General features: G+C 55.5%; 1 protein-coding gene across 5 annotated transcripts in view; it reads left to right on the plus strand.

Annotated features, from left to right (window-relative positions):
• Positions 1 to 20,615, plus strand: part of PPP2R2C (protein phosphatase 2 regulatory subunit Bgamma) — a 245,247-nt gene that overhangs the window by 211,840 nt on the left and 12,792 nt on the right. For all 5 annotated transcript variants that reach the window (XM_039468082.2, XM_039468084.2, XM_039468085.2 and 2 more), the window contains 2 exons: positions 5,862 to 6,026; positions 20,296 to 20,465. In XM_039468082.2, coding sequence (XP_039324016.1) covers positions 5,862 to 6,026; positions 20,296 to 20,465 — 335 coding nt within the window. The remainder of the gene's footprint in view (positions 1 to 5,861; positions 6,027 to 20,295; positions 20,466 to 20,615) is intronic.

Genomic DNA, 20,615 nt, shown 5'->3' on the forward strand with positions numbered 1-20,615 from the left:
CTGCTGGATATGGCTGGCGGGTGGGGAGGGAGAAGTGGCCAAGCTGAGATGGAGGAAGAGCAGGCAGGGGCTGCACGCCCAGCAAGTCCGACCTCCTCCGTGGGGCGGGAGGTCATCACGCAGGGTGGCGGGGAGTCCCGCAGCTATCCGAGGAAGTTCACTCTAGCTGAGCTTGGACACGGACCCCCATGGGGACAGAGATGCTGATGGCCTGAGCTGAGGGGCAGAGTGGAAAGAGCTTCAGGTGGATGAGCCCCGGGACCTGCAGACTGGCTGGACAAGAGAAGGGCTTAGAATGATCAAGAAGCTCTCCTGAGGCCTGGCTCAGCGCTCCAGGGCTGGGGATGGGAAAATGAGGAATTCTAGAAAGAGTGGTGTGGGGGGCTGTTAGTGTTGGGGGCTGTCGGTGTTGGGGGCTGTTGATGGGGGGGTCTGTCTGTGTGGGGAGCTCTCGGTGTGGGGGGCTGTCAGTATGGGGGGCTGGTCGGTGTTGGGGGCTGTCAGTGTTGGAGGCTGTCGGTGTGGGGGTCTGTCAGTGTGGGGGGCTGTCGGTGTGGAGGTCTGTCAGTGTGGGGGGCTGTTGGTGTGGGCAGCTGTCAGTGGGGGGGCTGTCGGTGTGGGGAGCTGTCAGTTTGGGGGGTCTGTCAGTGCGGGGAGCTCCTGGTGTGGGGGTCTGTCGGTGTGGGGAGCTCTCGGTGTGGGGGGCTATCAGTGTGGGGGGGCTGGTCAGTGTTGGGGGCTATCAGTGTTGGGGGCTGTTGGTGTGGGGGTCTGTCAGTGTGGGGGACTGTCAGTGTTGGGGGCTGTCGGTGTGGGGGGCTGTCAGTGTGGGGGTCTGTCGGTGTGGAGGGCTGTCGGTGTGGGGGGCTGTCGGTGTCGGGGGCTGTCAGCGTGGGGGGCTGTCAGTGTGGGGGACTGTCAGTGTGGGGGACTGTCAGTGTGGGGGGCTGTCGGTGTGGGTGGCTGTCAGTGTGGGCAGCTGTCGGTGTGGGGGGCTGTCGGTGTGGGGGGCTGTCAGTGTAGGGGGCTGTCAATGTGGGGGGCTGTCAGTGTGGGGGGCTGTGCAGGCATCCCGGGCACTGGCATTGTGTCTGCTCTCACTTCCTAACTCTCAGGAAGCACCTTGGGTGGATTAGCGTCCTGTGGCTGCCGTAACAAATTGCCGTAAACTTAATTGTTTCAAACAACATGCATTCTCGCCGTCATGGATGCCACAAGTTCTAAATCCAGGTGTTGTCAGGCCCTTGCCCTCTCTGAAGGATCTAGGGAGGAGTCTTCCTCTTCTCCTCCACCTGCAGGGCTCCAGATGTTCCTGCAGCCTCATTGCTCCAGCCTCCAGCTCGTCTCCACGTGGCCTCCTCTGCTGTCTCCTCTGCTGTCTCCTCTCCTGTCTCTTAGGAGGTCACTTGTCCTTGCATTTAGGGCCCACCTGGGTAATCCAGGGTGATCTCATCGCAAGATCTGTAATTACATCTGCAAAGACCTTCTTCCCAAATGAGAACACACCCCACAGTCTCCAGGGGTTAGGTCGTTACGGACACATACTACCCTAACGTACTTGTGGGGCCGCGCTCTGACCGACCACAGTGGAGGAAAGTAACCTTGCTCAGTTGCGGCGTATGGGATTGAAGAACAGTTTTTCCTTCTCTCCGCGTAACTTACTCCTCTTTCTGGGATTCCTGCCTGTGTCTGACAAACTTTTCTTGCAGGGAGAATGCCTCTTAGCTGCTTCAGTGTGATTGCAAGTTAGACAAAGCCCAGCAGACGGCTGGAGTGGAATTAGATGGGAAAACAGAAGATGAATAATTCAAGCAGCTTTGCCAGGGGAAGGGCGACTCTTAAATGAGCCCAATTATGCTCGTTCCCAAGGGAGGCCAGTCCTGAAACAAACCTTGTGAAGCAGTTTTTCAAGTGGGATTTAGGTAGCTCTAATGAAACAGGGTGGGGCCACCTGGGGTTAGTCCTGGAAAGGAAAGGACCCAGACCCTCATTTTGCAGATGGGGAAACCAAGGCTTGCAGAATGCAAACAATGTTCCAGTGACAGCCAAGACCAGACACCCAGCCGGGGGCCCCGGCTTCTGACCTCGTGCTGGTCCTACCAAAGTGAAAGCCACTGAATGTGGTCACTGGGCCACATGCTTCAAAGTCCACATACGGAGGCCACGGTGTGAGGCAGAATGGAGTGTTCACAGTAGCTGAGTTCGGGGCATAATTCTTGTGACCTGGAGGCTTCTCCACAGCCACCTCCTTGTCAGGAGTCCGTCTTCAGGCCCATTCGTTATGATGGATGGAGGGAGCGCCAACAGGGGCCGCCCCACTAGGTAATTAATTCCTTTTGCAAAGGGCTGGGCTGCAGGCCCAGGTCGGTCCTATGGCCACCTGAGCCAAGTCTTGGAGAGGCGGTCCCAGGGTCGGGGTGACGAGAGACCCAGCCGGGTGCCCACGCCCCAGAGGGTGCCGTGCTGCCCAGAGGTTCTGGGCACGGCTCTGGGCCCTGGGATTCAGAGGCTTGGGACTGCTTGCCTCCCCAGGGAGCTCCTGCTGTGGGGTCCCTGCTGCATTCACTGTGACAGTGATTTCACTCGTCTGCTAGGGGCTGTGCCTCACATGACAATGTCACAGCACCCACTCTATCCAAAGACAGAAACAGCAGGAGAGATTCCCCCATGATGGCTCCCCCATGGTGCTGGGCTGTTGGTGGGACCCAGGTTTGGGGGACTTTGTCTCCCTAACGCCAGGCCCTCGATCCCTTTGCCTTTGAGGACTCTCCTCCCTAGCCTACACGCGGGGCGCTCGATTGAGTGTCCGTGCGCATCAGCCGGCCCTGGGTTGCTATGGTTCGGGTGTGTTTGCCACAGGGCTACAGATGTAATGGAACCTGTGTACTTTTATTTATTTATTTATTTTTGAGATGAAGTCTCTCTGTCTCTGTCACCCAGGCTGGAGTGCAGTGGCACGATCTTGGCTCACCGCAACTTCTGCCTCCTGGGTCAAGTGGTTCTCCTGCCTCAGCGTCCCAAGTAGCTGGGATTACAGACACGTGCCACCATGCCCACCTAATTTTTTTGTGTTTTTAGTAGAGATGGGGTTTTTTCGTGTTGGTCAGGCTGGTCTTGAACTCCTGAGCTCAGGTTACTCGCCTGCCTTGGCCTCCCAAAGTGCTGGGATTACAGGTGTGAGCCATGGCACCCGGCCTCCTGCATACTTTGAAAAGTTCTAAAGCATCCCCAGGCGGGAAGGAAAGCGTGTTTGTGGGGGACACAGAACCTGTCAGGAGGGCCAGGTTGTGCAGTGATAGCAAACAACCTGAAGATTCCCAAGGCTTCAAACGCCGAGGCACATTTCCCCCTCACACTGCGAATGTGCCCATCACAGGCTGGCTTGGGTGAGGTCTCACTGCAGAGGGAACAGCGTCACAGCACACCACGTCCTGGCTCTTAAAACTTCAGCCTGGAAGTGACATACCTCACTTTTGTCTGTTCACTGGCAGAAGCAACATGTCACCGGCCACTCTGAGTTCTGAAAGGCTGAGAGAGAGGTCTTCCCTGGGAGAGAACGTGGAATGTTCAGGGAACCCGTGCGTGAACGTTTGGTTCCATCCCACCGAGTGCTCCTTCACCCACTGTGCCCCATGAGTTACAACCCCAGAAAATACAGCAGGAACGAGTGTCCTGATGACACAAGCAGAACTCACATGGGACCTGCATTCCCTGGCTCTTCTGTTGCTACCAAGCCTCCCACGGCTTCTGTGTGGCTCGAGGTCTCAGAGAGAATGCAGTCCCCGTCTGCCCTGCCTCTAGCACAGAGCATCGTCCATGGGCCATCAGATTCATGTGCGTGACACTTCATCAGTGGCTGCCCTTTTTCTCTGGATCCCATTTTAGGGAAGTTCAGTAAGGACTTGAGAGCCACCGCGAGCAGGCAGCATATCCTGGAAAACCATGGACACATTGGGCCCATGAAGGCTGGGCTGCCGGGCAGACGCTGGTGAAGTCAGTGTGGGAGGAGGAGGGCTCTTTTCTCGCTTGGCCTTCAGTATCATTTTTCATTATTTAATCTCTGCTTCTTTTCATACCGGAAAACTGTAGTTTCCTGGGAAACCAGCCAGGCGGGGATGACTTAGCTCATTTTCCCCTCTCTTTCTATTTTTACGTGATTCTCAGTTTCTGGTTAATGATGTGCTTCCGGGAAGCAAGATTTGAGCACGAGCACAGAGACCCCTGTGGGTGCTTTCTGACGCACAGATCAGCCATTGTTTCTTGGCATTTTGTAAACCCTTGTGTTTAGAGAGGTCAGAAAATACTGCTTTCTTATTGAGAGAGGCAGCAGCTTGGGGAGGAGGAAGAGGGAGGGCAGATGAATTTCAGAGTTTCAATCAGTATTTTCCAGATAGAAAATAATAATCATGGCAGCTGACATTCATTGAGCTTTGTAATGCATCAGGCAGTGTGTGAAGGGCTCTGATGATCTTCACAGCAAAATGATGAGGTTATACTGCCAACTCATTTCACAGATGAGGAAACTGAGGTATGGAGAGCAGGGAACTTGTTCAGGGTCACACAGCCAGGAGGTGAGAAAGCTGGGATTCAAACCCCCGACCTTCCTACTCCAGGGCCCACATGCGCCTGAACAGTCAGAGGACACAGGCTATACAAAGCCCCATGTGAGGCCGAAGAGACCGGAGCCTGAGGCCATGGCTATAAGAGGGGAGAGGGCCTTTCTGGCAGGGTGACTGCGGTCTCCGAAGCTGGAAAGCCCGATAGAGGCTCAGGTGGGCCAACATGCTCCAAGGGCTTCTGATCTGCTTCTGTGCAGCGGGCAAGGGCCAGGGAAAGAGAAGGTGCTGAGGCCGGGGAGGTCACGAGGCTGAATCGAGGCTCATCACTCACAACTGGGTTACCCCCGACAAGTTGCTCACCTTCTCTGTGCTCCAGTCTAACAGTCAGGGATACTGCCTTTGCAAGCAGCAAAGTTCTTGACTCCAAACAAAACATGGACATTTATTGGCTCCCATATTTAACAATCTAGGGGAATGGCTTCAGTTGCAGCTTGATCCAGGATTCCAATGGCATCACCAGATTTTTCTCTGTACTCTCTCCACTGTCTGTCCCACCCTCAAGCTCCAGGGTTTCTCCTTGTCCTGGCAGAAGATAGAAGCCCCTTCTTTCTACGCCACCCACCCCAGCAGGGGTGACCAAGCTGTATACCAGCATTTTCTGTATTCCAAGTCCTAGGGGCTGGAGGGCAGAGATCAGAGCTGAGGTGGGGCCGACCCAGAAACTCACTAGAACCTTTGCCCAAAGGAGAATCTCCATAGTGTGGACAGAAGGGGAGTGGTGCTGGGGGCAGGTAGGGGAGCCCCCAGATGCCCACAGACTCGGTTCCAGACACAATTTGAAGAGGGATCAGGAAGACTTGAAATGGTTCACCAAGAGCATCCACTGCCCAGCATACAGTAGGCACACAATACATGCTCCTTTCCTTCTGCTTGGCAGCCACCAGGGGGAGCTGGGCAGAGGAGAGGGACTCCACAGGTCAGAGCCGTGTGCGACAAGAGCTGATGCACCCTCACTGGGGTGGGGTGCAGGTGGGGGTGGCAGGTCAGGAGGGAAGCGGTGGGTCCAGCTTCATGGGGACAGTGACAGGCACTTAGAAGGGGTGGCCGGCAGGCAGTTCACCATGCGGATCTGCAGCTTAAGGGGACACTCAGCTGGGGTGCATTTGAGGGTCTCAGGAACGGAGAGGCAGCTCTGATGTGAGGGTGGACGGCTTTGCCTGGGAGAGGTGTGGGAAGCCTTGGGGAGCAGGAGCATGGAGGGCGGGCACCCTTCACTGCCCCTTCCTTGACCGCACCGCTCAGACATCGTGGACATCAAGCCAGCCAACATGGAGGACCTCACGGAGGTGATCACAGCATCTGAGTTCCACCCACACCACTGCAACCTCTTTGTCTACAGCAGCAGCAAGGGCTCCCTGCGGCTCTGCGACATGCGGGCGGCTGCCCTGTGTGACAAGCATTCCAAGCGTAAGTGCCCATGCCTGGGAGTGGGGGCCAGGGGCCGTGCAGCGGGCAGACGGGCGTGCAGGCAGGGATGTCCTGTCCTGGTGCAGCTGCTGCAGGGGTGCTGGGCATGGGGTGAGCATGTCCTGGACTGGCCAAAGTGGGTGGACCCAGTGCTGCTTCAGCGCTGACTGCTCCCAGAGTCCCTGCACAGCCAGGAACAGCCCAGCTTCTAGGGTTCAGGCCTCTAGGACGAGGGTTAGGGCATCCAGGAGGTAAGGAGGCACCAAATGTAGATGCCACCTCCTCTAGGAAGCCTTCCTGGACCCCCACATTGGATCACCGCCCTCCTCTGTGGCCCCAGGGCTCCCAAAATTTCCCTGTCTTCTGTAACAGACCACAACCGGCGAAGTTGCTGTGGGCCGCCCCTCTCCTCTGGCTCCTTGGGAGCAGGGTCTGTAACAAGTCTCCTCATCCTAGAACCCACCACAGGGCCTGCTGGGGATCCCACAGGGGTGTCCGCAGAGGTGTGGGGCTGAACGAGTCCAGGGGATGTTCTGTGACACAGTCGCTCCCAGCACAACAGCTTACATTCACACTCACGCTGAGCCCGGCCCCGCTAAGGGCTTTCCCTGAGATCTCATCAAATCTTCACACAAGCCCTGGGAGACGCTGTTCCAAAGAGGAAACAGAAGCCCCAGGGATTGGCCCAAGGTCACCCAAATTCCACAGTGGCGGGGCTGGGCTGCCTGGCGCTGGGTTATGGCCGCAGGCTGCACACTGCCACTGCCGTCCATGAAGCCCCTGAAGGCGCACGATCAGACCACAGCATCCTCTTTCCCAGACAACCCTGCGGGGCTGGCAGGGGGCCAGGCAGGCAGGGAGTGTCCCCCAGGCAGAGCGCAGGGACTTTGCTTATCTGGTTGCCCTCACTGTCCCCAGCGCCTACAATAGTGTCCCGAAACGACCACTTGTTGGATAAACCCTGGAGGAGGCTTATGGAAGCCTGGGTGCAGGTGGCAGAGGGCACAGGGCCACACTCTTTCCTTGGGGAGCCCAGTTTTGATTGGCAGTTAGAGACAGGGTGCACCCCAGCCCCAGGACTCAGGCTCAAGGCCCCCAAAACCTCCAGCTTCCACCTCCTTCCTTGGCCATGTCCTGTCCCACACATCCACCCCTCATCTCCTCTGGATTTGTCCTCGCTCCGTGTGTCACGCTCCACCATCCAGGCATTCAGCAGGCGCCTATTCTCGGCATGGGTGTGCAGCAGAGGCTCACCCTTGGGAGCTGGTGTCTGCCGGAGAGACAGGCAGTGAGCACACACCTAGGTGACACATGTCGGGACGTGGTAAGTGATGGCAGCAACACCCACAAAGTCAGGTGCAGGGACAGAGGGGTCAGGGAGGGTCTCCCCGAAGAGCCCACAGTGGAACAGACACCCTGAGGGGGTGAGCTGTGCAGATTGCTGGGGAAGAATGTTCTAGAAGGATGGCACTGTAGTGGCTGTGACTCCAGACTGCCTGTAGGTCAAGGGAAGGACTGGGTTTTGTTCCGGGTTCTGGGTGAGCTAAGAAGGAGAAGCTGTGGGTGGTGATGAGATTGGGTCTTGAGGAGGAGGAGAAGCCGCAGAGGATCCCCGGGGGAGCCGGCGTCGGAGGTCCCTGCAGGGTCTGCAGGAAGAAGTGATGACCGTGGAGCGGGGAAGGGGGTCAGGGGGTGAGGCAGGGCTCACCTGGCTGCCCCCTGTGGATGTTGCTTGGAGGTGGAGCTTTGCCACATGGGGCGTGACTCTGGGATTTGGTGTGAGCTGTGGGTGAAGGTGGGGCTGTGGCCTGGGACCAGAGGGCTTGCCGCAGCCCAGCAGGCAGGTTTTAGACCCACGAGCCTGAGGCCCGTATTGGGCTTCAAGGAAAGGGGTGGAGTAGGCAGCCAGACCTGCAGGCAGCAGTGCCCCTTGTATGTAGATTTGGAGTTAGTGGCCCATGGACAGATGGGATGGATGGGAGGCCAGAGGCCAGCAGAGATGCCCGGGGTGCAGGGAGCCCGGGCTGCGTCCATTTCTTATGCAGCACAACAGAGGACCACACACTTGGTGGCTTAACACAGGACACATGTGTTGTCTCCGTCAGCGCCCCATGTCTGACTCCCCGGCCAGAATGCAGGTGCACGGGGCTGCGGGCTGGTGCCTTCTCAAGGCTCTGCCTCTTCCAGCTTCTGGCACGTGGCCCCTCCCTCCATTCTCCAAGCCTGCAGCCGCCAAGCCTCTCTCAGGACTCTGACCCTCCTGTCTGTCTTTCGCATGTAAAGACCCTTGTCCCCCGCCCCCTAGGAGATCCAGGATGCCTTCCCCATCTCAAGGCCAGCTGAACCGCAGCCTTAATTTCATCTTCGACTTGAATTTGCCTTTGCTATTTAGTACGGCACAGTCATAGGCGCCAGGGATTAGTACGTGGCCGTTGCTGGGGCCCGTGCCACTGCCCACAACAGGGTACTGCCCCCACCACCTACGCCTCCCACCCACCGACTCAGGCCACAAGTGCCCCCAGCTGTGCCTATGTGCAGCTCTGGGTCAGAATGACATGGGAGAATATTGGGGAAGAGAGGGGATTCTTCCCGCTCCTGGTCCACCCCTGATACCGTGTGAGTCGCATGGCAAGGAGGATGAGGCTTCTTGGCACACCCTTGTTTATAGGGGTGGAAATCCAGAAGCATCCTCAACATCCTAATCTTAAATGCTAAGATTATCCAACTCTTCTAAGATGAGCTAGGCAGCCTTTTGTTTCTTGTTTTGGAACAGTTGGTGTAATATATCTGCTCCTTGAAGTATTAGGAAAACTTGTGTGCAAACCTATTCGGCGTCCTTTTGGGGGAGAGAAGAAAAATTGTAAGCAAGCGGTTTAAACTGCTGAGAAAATGATGTCAACAGTGGTGACGTCTGTGTAATAGAATACGTTTGCTCTTGTCAATGGTTGTTGCAGAAGGTTTTTTTAATGCCATGGGGAAATGATTATGTCGAAAGATTTAGGGGATGACAAAAAAAGGCCACGACCACCAAAAAAAAAAATGAACACAGAGAAAACTCTGGAAAGAAATACACTGAGTTGTCCCTGAGTGGTGAGCTGTAACAAATTGATGGGATATTTTCTTTTATTTTTTTGTGTGTATTTTTATTTTAATGATGGATTTGAACTTTGAATCAGAAAACACGTGTGTGCAGGAAGGGTCGAATTCAGGGGGTACAGAGACGGGCATGGGACAGTTTTGTGCACCCCTCAATGTTTGTGTGACATTCTTCAGTGGGCTGGAGGGGGCGGCCAGACATCCCTTGGCTCCCGAAGCCTGTGCTATCCGGTTCCCCCGGGCAGAAGCAGCTGTCACATATACCTCACACATCTTGTGAGTCCAAGCACAGACGCATCCATTCCAGCCACGTAATTTCATATGCCTGGTGGTGTATGAGCCTCGTGTGACTCAGCCCACGAACTCAAGAGTGAGAGAAATATGACTATTTTTGATGACTCAATTCAATGTCATTCTCGCCCCCAGCTCCCAGGGCTGCAGTGAACATCAGCTTGGGGGCCTTGGCAGATTCCGCCCCGCTCCAGATTGCGCTGAGGTTCCGGGAGGGCTCTAGCAGGCCGAGGTGCAGAGAGTGGGACATGGTGTCTTCCCAGCCACTGAGGACTTTGGACGGTACCTAGGCAACCTTGGCGCCAAGTTCTTGCTGAGAAATCTCCAAGGGCCTGCTGGCTGTGCCCAGTGCCTCACCCGGGAGTCTGGCAGCATGCTGATGTCTGGGGCTTTTGCCCCTGCAGTGATCCCAGGTCTGTAAGCAGCGTGAGGCCACCTGGTTTTACTGAGGTTTTATGTAAGGTTTTTGCACACACATTCATAGGTGAAGTTGGTCTTGCATTTTCTTTTCCTATACTCTCTTTGCCCAATTTTAAGATGATTCAACTCTCCTAAAATGAGCTGGCCAGCTTTTTCTTTCTTTTTCTGGAACAGTTGATGTAATCTATTTGGCGTGCTTTTGAGGGAGAGAAGAATTTTTTTTTTTTTTTTTTTTTTGACAGAGTCTGGCTCCATCGCCTTGACACGATCTTGGCTCACTACAGCCTCCACTTCCCGGGTTCAAGGGATTCTCTCGCCTCAGCCTCTGGAGTAGCTGGGATTACAGGTGTGCGCCACTACGCCTGCCTAATTTTTTTTGTATGTTTAGTAAAGACAGGGTTTCACTATGTTGGCCAGGCTAGTCTCAAACTCCTGGCCTCAGGTGATCGATCGCCTGCCTTGACCTCCCAAAGTGCTGGGATTACAGGCATGAGCCACCACACTCAGCTAAGAGAAGAAAAACTTTTAAACAACCAGCTTAATTTCTTTTTTGATTATTGATATATACAAGTTCTATTTAAAATCTTTCTAGACTATTCTTCACTCTCAAACTCGATATCCTTTATAGAAACTTTCCCCGTGTGACCAAAAAGGTCATGCAGCAGTTTTTTGTTTGTTTTATTTGAGACAGAGTCTTGTTCTGTTGCCAGGCTGGAGTGCAGGGGTGCGATCTCCACTCACTGCAACCTCTGACTCCCTGGTTCAAGTGATTCTCTTGCCTCAGCCTCCCGAGTAGCTGGGATTACAGGCACACACCACCGCGCCCAGCTAATTTTTTTTTTTTTTTTTAGTAGAGACAGGGTTTCACCATGGTTGGCCAGGATGATCTTGAACTCCCGACCTCATGATCTGCCCGCCGTGGCCTCCCAAAGTGCTAGGATTACAGGCGTGAGCCACCGCGCCCGGCCTGTGGCAGTTTTTCACATGCTTTTACAACTTCCGTTTCTCCTCATTGAATCTGCTACACGTCGGGGTGAGTGGCTGAAGTGTCTGTCCCTCTGCCTGCCTTGTCCAGGCCGTGTTTGCTCTGTGGCTTTCATGGGAAATCAAGCACACAGCTGATTTCCAATTAGCAGGCGGTGGCTGTCTTTAATTTGAAAAGAAATGGCTGTTACTTGAGCTAATTTTTAAAAAGAGATTTGGGGATTAGGATTAGTTCTTCTCCTCCCACTTCTATCCACATATCCAGTTACTGCTTAAAACTCAGGGAGTGGCTGTTAGTGACACTCCAGAGATGCACCCACAGCATCGTTTTCTTAACAGAATCAGACCGTGAATAAAGAGCGTCCTGGATGCAGGAAGATGCTCGCTTCTGCCATTGGACGGATGAGGAGACTGAGGGTCCGAGAAGCTCTGTGACTTCCCTGGAGCCCTCCCTCCATCAAGGCAGAGCTGGGGGAATGCAGGCCACTCTGTTCCCTCTGAAGCTTCCCACCTTTCTCCGAAGCACTAGAAATCCGGGTCCTGTGTCTGCTTGGCAGGGTGACAGGGTAACCATGGAAACAACCATGTATGAGTCCTCAAAATAGACAGTGACTTCTGCTTATGACAGCATAGAGCCTGCCGAAAGAAAGAGCCACGCCTGGAACACCGGAGTTCTTAGAATAGCGGGTGATGGCAGCCAAGACCCTTCATGGGGCCCCATCAATGTCCTGGGCCCGGTTTTGGGTGAAATCATAACCTCAGCTCATTCCCTGCACACTTAGTGCACTCACATGCTTTGAGGTTTCCATCTCATTAAATCCTCAGCACCCATGATGGGGGTTGTTACAGTACTCATCCTACAGACCAGGAAATTGAATACACTTGGCCCTGGAATGATGTGGGGTTAGGGGTGCAGACAGCTCATGAACGCAGTTGAGAATCTACGCTTAGTTTTTGACTCCCCCAGAATCTCACTGCTAAAAGCCTGCTGCCGTCGGCAGGAGCGTTACCGTAACATCAACGGCCCATGGACGTTTAAAAAGCCTGGTGTCTACATGTATTTTATGCATTTGTGACATACCTCACTTTTTCTTTCTTTGTTTTATATCCAAGGCTACAGGGTTCATCTGAGTTTTTTCAAATTGTGGCAAATCTCCAAAATGTTTGCAGTATATTTACGGGGAAAATCACACATCAGGGGACCCACAGGTTCAAACCTGTGTTGTGTGGGGGTCGAGGGTCAGCTGTACATTCACTTCCCATCGGCTGGAACAATTGCCACGAGCTCAGTAGCTCAGAACAACACAAAAGATAGTTGTATGTGTTCTGCAACTCGGAGGGCTGAAATGAAGGTACCAGCGGACCTGCGTTCTCTGGGTGCTGCGGGGTGGGGCCGTTTCCTTATCTTTTTCCGGCTACCAGAGGCTTCTAGAGGCTGCCTGCACTCTTCAGCTCATCATCCTAACTGCTGCTTCCATCATCCTGTCTTTTTCTTCCATCTTTCCCCTCCCTTCTCCCTCCTCCCCACACCCTTGTGATAACATTGGGCCCATCCAGATGATCCAGGTCCCCTCCCTACCTCAAGGTCCTTCACTTAATGACACCTGCAAAGCCCCTTTTGCCGTGTGAGGTGACAGATGCACAGGTTCTAGGGGGAGGATGTAGACAGATGCTTATAGGGGTCATTGTTGTCTACTACATCGAAGCACAGAGAGGTTAAGACATTTGCCCAAGGTCACACAGCTAAGTAGAGCCAAGACAGAGTCTGAGATAGGATCATGCTTTCAGCCTGCACTCTTTCTCCCTTGCTGATCACAGAAGCCTTGAGAACTAAAACTCTTACTGGAGTTGTGGGTTAGCTGGTTTTTTTTTTTTTTTTTTTTTTTTTTTTTTTTGAGATAGAGTCTCACTCTGTTGCCTAGGCTAGAGTGCAATGGTGTGATCTTGGCTCACTGTAACCTCTGCCTCCCAGGTTCAAGCAGTTCTCCTGCCTCAGCCTCCTGAGTAGCTGGGACGACAGGTGTGTGCCACCACGCCCGGCTTTTTGTATTTTTAGTAGAGAAGGGGTTTCGCCATGTTGGCCAGGCTGGTCTCAAACTTCTGACCTCGGGTGATCTGTCCACTTCGCCCTCCCAAAGTGCTGGGATTAACCAGGCGTGAGCCACCATGCCCCACCTGAGTGGGTTCATTTAGAGAGGCTGTGTGGGGTCAACTCCCAGGGCTCACTCTAGTAATGGATCTGCTGTAGGAAGTCCAGCCCCAGCAGCTATCTGGGGGCAGAGCGAGGGCAAAGCTCCCCAACACTGGGAATGGCCATGCAAAGGCCCCGTGGCTACATATGGAGGCTGCATGGCAGGAGCAAAGCCGGGAGAGAGAGGAGGTGAGATCAGAGAGGTGTGTGGCTAGAGGAGGCTGAACAGGCCAGGGCAAGAGCTTCGGGTTTACTCTGCCGGGGACGGGAGCCACAGGGGCGTCTGAGCCAGCCTGGCCATGTGTTCACGGGATCCCCCTGGCTGCCCAGTGGAGAATAAGCTGAGGGGTGAGGTAGGAGTGGGGGTGGCTGGGGCTAGCGTGTTTACGCAGGTGAGCAATACTGGTGTGCGGAGCGAGTGGCCCGTGCAGGCGCTGGCAGTGTTGGGCCCGCACCCCATGGCAGGTGGAGTTGCTGGATTTACTGCTGAATTGGATGGAGAGGAAGGGAGCATCCGGGATGGCTTCGGGCTCTGTGCAGAAACCAGGCTCCTGCGGTGGGGAGCTCCGTGGCAGAACCACAGAAGTGGACTGATAAATCGGTGCATTGGAGTGGGCGGTCTCCACGAAGGGCTTCAGGAGCCTTTGATGCATTGCTCCTCTGGGGTCAGGAGAGATGCCCCTGGATGAGAAAGAGCCTGGGAATGGGGGCGGGATGCCCCACCCCACAGTAGCAGCCAAGAGGAATCTGGCTGACGTCAGGGCCCGTGTGGCTGGAACAGGCGTAGGGGCGGGCTCTTGGGTGCAGACGGGTGACGGGGAGAGTGTGCTGGGCCTGGGAGCCACAGCCGGGCTTGAGTTTTATTTTGTTTGATGGGGCTCAATCACATGGTGCTGAGCAGGAAGTGACAACTGTCATCTCTTCATCAGGACTTACTGTGCCCATTCATGACCTTGTAGGAACTCTCTGGACCCTCCCCACTGTGCTTACCCTCAGGGGTAGAGAAGGAGGCCACACAGGAGGCCCCTCACCAAATAGTGGCATCACCTGGAACCCAGGAGCAAGCCAGTGTACAGGGTGACCCGGGACCCATAACCCTCATCCTCCTCCTTCTGCTCAGACCCGCCAGTTCCTCGTGGAGCACAGCCTGAGGCGAGGCCAGCTGGCGCAGGCCACTCCATCCTCGTGGATGGCCTTGTATCCCATCAGGTCACAGGAGGAAGCCAGGCCAGAGCAGCCCAGGGCAGTCACCACCTAGGACCCCATGGGCCCCTCTCTCCCACCTCCACCCGCCTGCAGGCCCCTCCCACCCCCTCAGTTTCTCCCGAGGCCTCGCTGAGCTGCACTTGTCCCTGAGGACCTGGCTGAAGCCCATGCATTTCTACCATCTGAACCAAGCAGCCTCCACCCCAGCCCCAGAGGAGTGTCGTCCACACAGACAACGACGAGAGTGGGGCACAGGTGCCACCAAGAGGGCCCCAGAGCAGGTGCCATGCGCATGTGGGGGCCACCTCCAGGCTGGCTGAGGCTTCTCAGCCAGGCCTGGAAACTGCAGTGGACCCGCATCACGTTGAAAGAAGAAAGATGTGAGTGACGGGCTGGAGCGGAGACGGCAGGCAGCAGTCCCGGCTTCTCCGCTCAGAGGGCAGGGCGGGGCCGCAGGGCAGGCTCTGGGCTAGGCAGGGGTGCCAAGATGACCAGTGACTAATGACCAAGCAGAACCCCTGGACTGAGGGAGCTCACAGCCCCATGAGGGGACCCTGCCCTCCTGCCAGTGCCACAGAAGAAGGTACCCAGTGGCTTGGGGGTGGCAAAGAGTGAGCACTGGGTTTCTTTAGAGAGCATCTGCACAATATGCACGGAAAGCAGACTGTGAGGCTGCGGTTCTGAGGGGTAATAAGTGTTGGTAAGAAGGACCAGCTAAAAATGGGGTCTGGGGTAGAGAAAAATGATATGAAAAGTAACTCCAGGAATCCCTCCAGGGTTTTATTGAGCAGTTACTGCAAGCTCTGGGCAAGTGCCTCCAGGCATGACCTCTGAAGATCCCATTGCATTCTCCAGATGAGGGAAGCTGGGCTCGGAGAAGTCTGGGGCCTTGCCTGAGGTCACACAGCACGATCCACTCTGCTCCCTGCCTGGCACAGGGCGGGGCAGGGGCTTGGGGAGGTGGGGGAGATGCCTAGGGCTCAACTTTGAGGAAATGCTCACCTCTGAGCTTCTGAGCAGATGAGTGCCCTAGGGCCCCGTGGGAAGGGGATGGGGTGTGCAGCAGAGGGGAACTCGCAGGTGGGAGGCAGCAGCGGCAGGCTGATTGGGACCATTGAGAAGGAGCTGGTCAGCTACAGGTGGGAGCTTAAACCTTGATCCTGCGAGCACTGGGGAGCCAAGGAAGGCTTAGTGAAAGCGGTTGCCACCGGTTGTGTGTGAGGCTGGAAAGGAAAGTGGGCAGTGGCTCTCAGGCTTCACCTTCTGTGTCCTTTGAATCCCAGGTCCCTCAGTGCCGCCCCATGCCTTAGTTGGGCTCCCCGGGTCCCCTTCACCTTGGTCTGAGCCCAGGGTGGGGGTGGGGAGGGCTCATTGTGCCCACAACACCATCCAACACCCAGGGAGGAGGAGGACGTGGTTGTCAGGGATCCGGGTGGAGCCATGAGAGCCCTGATTATGCAAAATCATTACGAAGAAACAGGATGGAGATTTCGGCTGATTGAGAGCTCTCCAGCTTTTAAATAATTAGGGGGTAGGGGAGTGGGTGGACATGGGACTGGGCCCATCACAAATGACGGGGGCTCTGGGACATGCTTCTTTAAACTTGTGGCAGCAGTAAGTACTGTGAAATGTCCTCAGCGACTCAGTCAATTAGAAGGGAGACCCCCTTACCTCTTGTTAATGCTCTGAAGAGGAGCAGCGGTGCGAGTGTGTGTGGGTGTTTGAATGTGCATGCGTGTGCATGTGTGTGTGCATGCGTGCATTTGTGTGCATGTGCGTGTGCGTGTGTGCATGTGTGTGCGCGCGTGCGTCTGTATATGCGTGTGCACGCGTGTGTGTGCGTGTATGCGTGCGTGCGTGTGTGCATGTGTTTGTGTGTGTGCATGCGTGCGTGCGTGCACGTACACGTGTGCATCTGTGTGCATGTGCGTGTGCACGCGTGTGTCCTTGCGTGTGTGCACGCGTACGTGTGTGCATGTGTGTTTGCATGTGTGCGCGTGCGTGTGTGCATGTGTGTGCATGTGTGCGTGTGCGCGTGTGCGTGTGCATGTGTGTGCATGTGTGCGTGTGCATGTGCGTGTGCGCGTGTGCGTGCGTGCGTGTTGCGCATGCATGTGTGCATGTGCGTGTGCAACGTGCGTGTGCGTGCGTTCGTGTGTGTGCATGTGCGTGTGCATCTGTGTGTGTGTGTGCATTCGGGGGCAGGGTTTGATATGGAATAGTAGATTCCTTTATCTTTGGGGGAAAAAATAGATTGTACCAAAAATTATATAGACATATCTAACAACAAAAAGGGGAACGTTTAGGAATGATTTTTCAGGCTTATGAATATCCCTTCCCACCTATCTTTTGCATTTCCGGTCCTTGTGCCCTTAGAAACCCTCAGAAACGCCTGAGCACAGCCAGCAGTGGGGTGACCAGGGCCGAGCCTTTGCCATTGTTTCCACCGACGGATTCCATTGTCCTCTCAGCCTTTGATCTTTGCCGGTTTTCCTCCTGGAGGCTGGTAGGAGACTCGGCCATTCGCTCTGCCCTGGACACCCAGTGCCGGTGCGCCCTGTGATTCTGCCCACAACCACCCTCCTTGCCTGCAAGGCGTGCTGGGAACCTAGGCCAGCCCTCGAGGTTTGGGGGAGTTTGGCCTGAGACACCCCTGAGCAGGCAAGGGGGTACTGAGGCCACTCCTGACGTCAGCCTGCGAGAGGCCTCCCTGGCTTAGTTTTCTACTTACCTCTGCCCCACCCGCTGAGCAGCGGAAAGCCTAGTGCCTAGTTCAGGCCAAGGCTCATGGAGGTGAAGGCATTCAAGGCCACACAACAGGGGCCTCAGGGATTCAGACCCCGGCAGCCTGTTCCCGCCCAGCTCCCTCTGCGAGCAGCCTCACGCTCCCTTCTCATGGTGCTGGTTTTCTTTCTGGTCCTCCCTTTCCTCTTTCCTCGCCCTTGTGGGAAGAGGAAAGCTTGGACCACTGAGAAGGGCATCCCTGTGAACGATGGAGGGAGACCGAGCTCAGGAGGCAGGCCTGGGGACTGGGGGGCACGTGGAGGGGTGGGTCGGGCTCCTGGATAGGGAGGCACCTACTGTCAGTTTTGAGTTTTGTTAACTAAACACCTTCCAGGCTGACAGCATTCTAATTCCAAACTATGACACAACCTGCTAGTGGATAAACGAGGCTCCCTCCCGCCTTCCTAGTCTTGACACCAGGATTGGAAGGAGCGACCGCCTGCCCTCTGGATACCGTGCGCAGTGCTGCACGAGGGCAGAGATGTGGGGCTAAGGCCGGAGAGCTAAGGATGGAGCCGTCGAGCTCCTGAACTTCAGGGGTCTGCCTCAGAGACAGGTGTCTGGAGGCTTTGCTCTCAAGGCGGGGGGGGCTTCCTCCTGCCTGCTCTGATTTGGGGGAATGCCACACACATGAACATAAATGTGGAGCCTTTCCTGCCCGGTAAGCAGCTTTCCTCCCCTCCCTGTACGCAGTGGGCTGGGATCAGGTGGGACACCCTGGCTCTGCAGCCTCGGCCTGCCAGGTGCTGGAACTTCCCTCCTCCATGGGGAGGGGACTCCAGCCTCCCGCCTGCCCTTCCCCACCTCCTTGACTCAGGCTTCATCCTCCCTGCCTCTGAACCCTCAGTGGCTCCCATTTCCCTAACAGTGACTTCCTCACCCCTCACTGTGGCACATGAGATCCTGCCTGGTGTCCCCTTGCGTCCCTCTTCCCCCTGCTCACTCCTTTCTCTGCTTGTACAACCCTTGACTCGTCCCTGCCTCAGGGCCTTTACACGCACCGCCCCTTCTGCCCAGTGCAGCCCTCTCCAGGCATTGCCACCAGTCTCTCCCTCACTTCACTCAGACCTTGATCAAACGGCACCTCCCGTGGAGGCCCTGTCCACCTCAACTGCCAGCCCCCAGCACCTGCCTCCCCGCTGGCTCCTCCTCCCCAGCACCTGCCTCCCCACTGGCTCCTCCTCCCCAGCACCTGCCTCCCCGCTGGCTCCTCCTCCCCAGCACCTGCCTCCCGGCTGGCTCCTCCTCCCCAGCACCTGCCTCCCCACTGGCTCCTCCTCCCCAGCACCTGCCTCCCTGCTGGCTCCTCCTCCCCAGCACTTGCTGCTCGCTGGCAATGCAGGGCGCCACTTAGTTGATTGTCTCTGCAAGTAGAGTGTTGGCTGTGCAGGAACAGTGGCTTTATGCTGGTCACTGCGTCATCCCGGGGCCTGGAACAGGGCCTGGCACAGAGAAGACGTTCAGTTTGGATTGGTTGATTGAGTGAATGAATGAATGAATGAATGAGTCCATCCAGTGGGCCCGCAGAGGGGAGCTGGACAGGAGTTGTATTTCTGGAGAGGCAGTGGTCAGGTACAGTGTCCCCCTTGGAGAGGAGAGAGAGTGGGGTGCGGCGGTTTTCCATGAGGGGATAAAGGGCTGGGAGGCAGGACATGAGACCTTGTGGCTGAGAGGGGCCAGCAGGGAGGGGCATCTTGGGAGCCTCAGGGTGCCGTCAGCTCTGCTCCCCTGTTTCAGGAGTATAGACCAGAGCAGGCCAGCAGGCAAGGCTGCTACCCGGCCAGTTTCCATGGGGACAGCTGGACAGTTGTCATATGTTTAGGTCCTTCCATGTTGGCTGGTGAATGGCTGTCAACTCTACCCTGTCCTCTTCCCATGGTTCCCTAGGCCTCTCTGTGGCCCAGGTCCTAAGGAGTTGGCCTGGCCCAACTGGGGTCCTAGTCCCCACCCTGCTCCAGCCCCAAGGCCACTGCCACCAGCGGGACAGACACCAGCAGACATGAGCTTAGAGACCTCGTCCCACTTTGGGAACCTCTGCGGCTCAGGAAGGCCAGGTTATGGGGGCAGTGGGGAGGGGACACTGCCTGGGGAGTCCTCACTGCCCACTCTGTCCCAGTCTGCAGTTGTCCAGGGCGGGCAGCAAATTGTTGCCTTTAGGGACCATATAAACAACTTGCTGTGCAGAGGAGCTGTGCCAGGGAAATAGGAGCTGGTCAGTGGGTGGCACACGGAAGGCCACAGCTCCTCTGTGGCAGTCAGATTTAATTTCGTTACAACCCCGATGGCAGTGACTGTGAGCAGGGCTCACCACGCCTGCCCAGGGCACCACGGACAGAGATAACTACTGGCTGAGGGTTCTGGGACCAGTTAGTGCCAGAGCCACAGGCAGTGCCCAGACTGGTGGAGAACATTGTCCAGCACATTTGAGAATGTCAGGACACCTTTGCAAGCTGGCATTCAGCATCACCAGTAGGGGGCAGTGGAAGGCAGCACATCAAGTACAGACCTGGCTTCAGATCCTGATTCCACCACTTTCTTCCAGCTCAGACCCCCCCAGGAATGGTGTTGGAAATAGATGTTGGAAACGGATGCTTGGTGCCACGAAAAAAATTGGCGCTGAGACAAAGGATCTTTCAGCAATGCAAGTTTTACTTTCTAGACTGCAGGAAGGGGACCCTCGCTAGCCATTGTGCCATGAGAGTACAATGAACAAAGGAAAACATACAAGTTTATCCCTTATGCATTTGGGGTCATCCTTACTGCTGTGTCTGATCTCCATTGATTGGAGTCAGACCTCACAATCTAAACTAAAACCCGATTGGCTAACAGCATAAAATGTTTCTAAAGAGGTAAAAGCAATGGAGAGCTGGGACATGCCTGTGAGCACGTCCAGCACAGATATCTTGGTTAAAGTACAAGGACATAGAATGTGCTACATGCCTGTAAGCACAGCATGTCAAACAGCTGCGTAGGATGGGGCTTCACAGAGTTATTAGCACACTTATTTTTTAATGAGAAAGGAAACTTTAAAAAGGAAATTTTCTACTTCCCACAAATGGGTTTTAGTCACCTGCTTCTCCATGTTCTTGGCTATGAATGGGGATGGTAATGGCTATTTCCACACAGCGCAGAATCTTATCAGTCCCATTCCCTGGTAAGTGCTTAGTTCTAGGTTTGAGGAATGAATTAATGACTGAACAAACAGTATGAGCCCAGGTGCCAAACAGAGTCATCTGTCGTGCCAACCCTGTGGGCGGGAGCAGCCCAGTGACAGCCGTTGCTTCTCTGTCTCCACAGTCTTTGAAGAGCCCGAGGACCCCAGTAACCGCTCCTTCTTCTCTGAAATCATCTCCTCCGTGTCTGACGTGAAGTTCAGCCACAGCGGCCGCTACATGCTCACCCGGGATTACCTTACGGTCAAGGTCTGGGACCTGAACATGGAGGCGAGACCCATAGAGACCTACCAGGTGGGCACCACAGCAGGGGACCCCCACCCTGGGTCTTCCTTCCCTATGCTGAGATTGCCATGGAGGGGCCCTTCCCAGCCAGGAAGGCTTTCATAGGCCCAATTTGTAGGTGAGACAGAGAGGCTGGAGAAATTCAGCAGCTCATTCCCA

This window comes from Saimiri boliviensis, chromosome 3, assembly GCF_048565385.1.
Source record: "Saimiri boliviensis isolate mSaiBol1 chromosome 3, mSaiBol1.pri, whole genome shotgun sequence".
NCBI classification, from domain to species: Eukaryota; Metazoa; Chordata; class Mammalia; order Primates; family Cebidae; genus Saimiri; species Saimiri boliviensis.